The sequence below is a fragment of the Verticillium alfalfae genome, genomic scaffold (genome assembly GCF_000150825.1).
Source record: "Verticillium alfalfae VaMs.102 supercont1.1 genomic scaffold, whole genome shotgun sequence".
NCBI lineage: Eukaryota > Fungi > Ascomycota > Sordariomycetes > Glomerellales > Plectosphaerellaceae > Verticillium > Verticillium alfalfae.
Genome location: NW_003315038.1, coordinates 2,151,238 through 2,154,619, shown reverse-complemented (window position 1 = coordinate 2,154,619; position 3,382 = coordinate 2,151,238). Strand labels below are relative to the sequence as shown.

The 3,382-nt window shown below is 56.8% G+C and overlaps 2 protein-coding genes across 2 annotated transcripts in view; both read left to right on the top strand.

Moving 5' to 3' along the window:
- Positions 1–675: 675 nt before the first annotated feature.
- VDBG_00661 (predicted protein) lies at positions 676–2,003 on the top strand (the record flags this gene model as incomplete). Its single annotated transcript, XM_003008933.1, has 3 exons — positions 676–1,074; positions 1,142–1,576; positions 1,653–2,003. 3 exons carry the CDS (start codon positions 676–678, stop codon positions 2,001–2,003), a joined length of 1,185 nt encoding a protein of 394 aa, XP_003008979.1.
- Positions 2,004–2,528: 525 nt separating this feature from the next.
- VDBG_00660 (endoplasmic reticulum mannosyl-oligosaccharide 1,2-alpha-mannosidase) overlaps positions 2,529–3,382 on the top strand; it is a gene marked incomplete at both ends in the record, with an annotated part of 3,985 nt that continues 3,131 nt past the window's right edge. The window contains one exon of the mRNA XM_003008932.1: positions 2,529–3,317. Within this exon, the coding sequence (XP_003008978.1) occupies positions 2,529–3,317 (789 nt within the window). The remainder of the gene's footprint in view (positions 3,318–3,382) is intronic.

Below are 3,382 nucleotides of genomic sequence, written 5' to 3'. Positions count from 1 at the left end.
CATTCCATCACACGAAAGGTCATTAGGATGAGCAGTAACGTTTCCAACGCAGTTCTACTTTGTCGTTACACCTTTATTTCATAATACAAGCAAGTCTACATCTGAGATGGGTTCATTTTTTGTTACATCAGACCACAACGCTCAGTCCGTTATGGCGTCCAACGCGTAGAAAACCACTTCCACATCCTAAAACGCCATTCTGGCCTCGGCACACAACCGCTCGATGTTCCTGTCGCAGGAGATCTGACGGATAGATACAAGCAGGCGGAGGCTCAATTTAGAGCCTCCAAGGGACAGGGTGAGGCTTCTTGCCAAGACGTGATCCTTGCCTAGGGGAGTGCGTATTTCACTCCCATAGATCACGGGCTCACGACCAATCCTTCTCGACAAAGAGTGAGATGTCGGCACGCGAATGCCGTGGAATACAGGTGCTGTGCATAAAGCTAGTAGCCTTGTCGGGGTATGACGATCAGCCATGCGACGTCATCTGTCGTGGCCTCCAACGCCTGCGAAGCCAAGTGGTGCACTGGGGGAGATGACCTCATCAAGGATCATGCCCAGCCAAGCAGGTTCCATCTGTACATGGCTTGCGGTGCCATTGTCAGAGATGCAACAACTCCCATTCAACGGACGAACATACCAGCAGTGTTGAGTGTGTGATCCATCTCGTTCGCAATGTCGACAGCGGATCCCAAAGGCAGGCGATCTCGATTGATGGACATATTGGGCGGAAGAAGCCAAGCCAAAACCACAGAACAACCGATCCCAAATTCGAGTTTGGACAGCCAGCTTGCCGGATCCTCTTCAGAGAACAGCAGCAAGCCCGACACAACTCTGGGCACACAATCGCCGTCGGACATCTCGAAGAGCACCAACGGTCTGTCCCGCAGTGAACCTTCAAGCAATCCAACATCAATGTCCAACCCAACGGAAGAAGCACTCAGGGGCCCGACGTCGTACACATCGCCTACCATCAAGAGGGAAACCCACAGCAACCCCAATACGGGGCAGACCATCACGACGACGACGACAACGACGACGACGACGACGACAATCACTGGCCAGGACGGCGCTGTACGTACATCGTGATCCCTTCCATACCTATCTTCTCCTATGACCCCGGACTGTTCGCTAAGTGTAGGAGAAAACCATAATCGAACGGCCGCATGATAAAGCCACCGAGCTGCCGACGGGCATTGAGCCCCCTACCCAGGTAGAACAGGACGAACAGATGCCAGGAGCTTCCGGAGCGGGCCTTGTTCCGCCCCAAGAGCCGACCTCGCCCATGACCCCGGTGGAGGCAAGGAACCCACCTCCCGTGATACCGGAACGGAATGCCAGACGGTCTCTCGAGGGTATGCCCAATCAGACGAGGCCTCTCGCAACCGCCATGCAGCCCCAAGAAGGCTTCAGTCCGTCGGACCAAGGACCGCAGCACTATGCACATCCGTCAAACCAACCATTGCCGCACGAGGCGCAGGGAAATAACGCACGGCTCGGCAGCAACAGTACACCAAAGGGTCTAGGGTCAGTAAAGACTTTCGACAACCTGAAGCGGGCTGCGGCCGGAGTACATGTACGCCTATGCCTCCCCCCCCACCCCCTCTCCCCTAATTGTGTTTTGACCACGATGAATAATACGTTGTTATCAGGGTGCCGGTGATCTCCTGCGCGGGACGTTCAACTCCTCCATCGACAAACGGTTCCATGAGCCCGACAGCGTAGCGGTCCAGAAGAACGAGGACGTCCTCGAACGGGGCCGTTACGAGGCGGGGAACCAGCGTTTCCACCACCCGGAAGGGGCCATGCCTCCGCTGGACCAGATACAAGAGACATACGAGCCCTCTGAGCCCGACTACCCTTCATCGTCCCAGCAGCTACCAATCCCGCCATTAGCACCTCGGGAGAGTCGATTCAGCGGCATGTTCAAGAAGGACAGATCGCCGAGCGTAGGCCCGCCAGACCCTCCAAGAAAACTCAAGAAGATGAGAGGCGTTGCCTGAGAAGCACACTTGCCCTGCGATAGGGTTCACAGACAAGCGCGCCTTGTATGATTGATGTCCGCCGCTTCCCCGGGAGGTCTCGACAAATACCAGGACTTTGGTACAGGAGAGGAAGCGGCCCAGGCCGGTTATCTTGTGTCACCTGAACGTGGAGTTGCGCGGTCTTTGCGAGGAGGACTTTGTCTTAAAGCGGCATTTTGAGTAGGTACTCATGCATACGTACGTAGGCTTCTACAGTAGGTGAATAATCCTCACACCTATCAATGGCCGGAGATGCTGTGAGGGGACTGCGAGAGTTATATGTATGACCGCCAAGACACAGGATGCCGAAACGAATGCTCCACTATTTAAGCTTGAGCTCTCACGTCATTTATTAAGCAAGCGCGTCCAACCCCGTTCATTACTGGGGCACTTCGTGTTCTCAGCTGCCGTCCTTCCACCCATCTACCACCCAACACCTCACCTTCATTCAATTTCGGAACCTGGCGCTGGCTGTTTGTCCTCGCGCAGATCCAATCATTCACCATGCATCTCTCGCAGATGTGCCTCCTCGGGGCTTCGCTAGGCGCCTGTCTGTTCGCCGAGGCCAAGCCGCTCGAAGACTTGTCGCAACAGCACGTCATGGCCGAGCCCGACTCGACGCAGACCGCACAAGGACCTCGAGAGACCGGCGTCGGACACTTCAGCAAATGGTCGCGCGAGACGAAGAGGCGCTTCCTCATCGATTGGCAAGCAGGGCGGTCCTCAGAGTGGACAATTGTCCAGGGCAACGAAGGCGGCGATCTCGACTCCATGACTGCCGCCCTCACCTGGGCGTATCACCTACAGCACTCGACTTTCAACACGTCGAACCCGATCAAGGCCATTGCTCTGCTGCAGACCCCGACCGATGCCCTCGATCTGCGACCCGAGAACAAGATCGCCCTCGACAACTCCCAGATGAGCTCAGGCCACTCGGACCTGCTCACCATCGAAGAGCTTCCTGAGGATCCGGAGACGCTGGCAAACGACATCAAAGGCATTGTGATTGTGGACCACCCTGTCCCGCTGAGGAAGTGGCACGATGCCAAGCTCCTGAGCATCTTTGACCACCACAAGGACAACGGCGCCGGGCCTCATGCGGAGCCGCGCATCTTCGAAAAGGTGGCGAGCTGCACGACCATTGTCGCGCGCCAGATGCTCGACGAGCTCGAGGCCCTGCCGGAAGAGTACCACATGCCCCACGAGCTTCTCGAGCTCATCCTGTCGGCCATCGCGATCGATGCCGGCGGACTCCGAGATGCCACCGAAGAGGACCGCAAGACGGCGCAGCGAGTCCTGGACCGGAGCGACTGGCGCGGCACAGACCTGGAGGACAAGATGGCCGAGCTCGACGACGA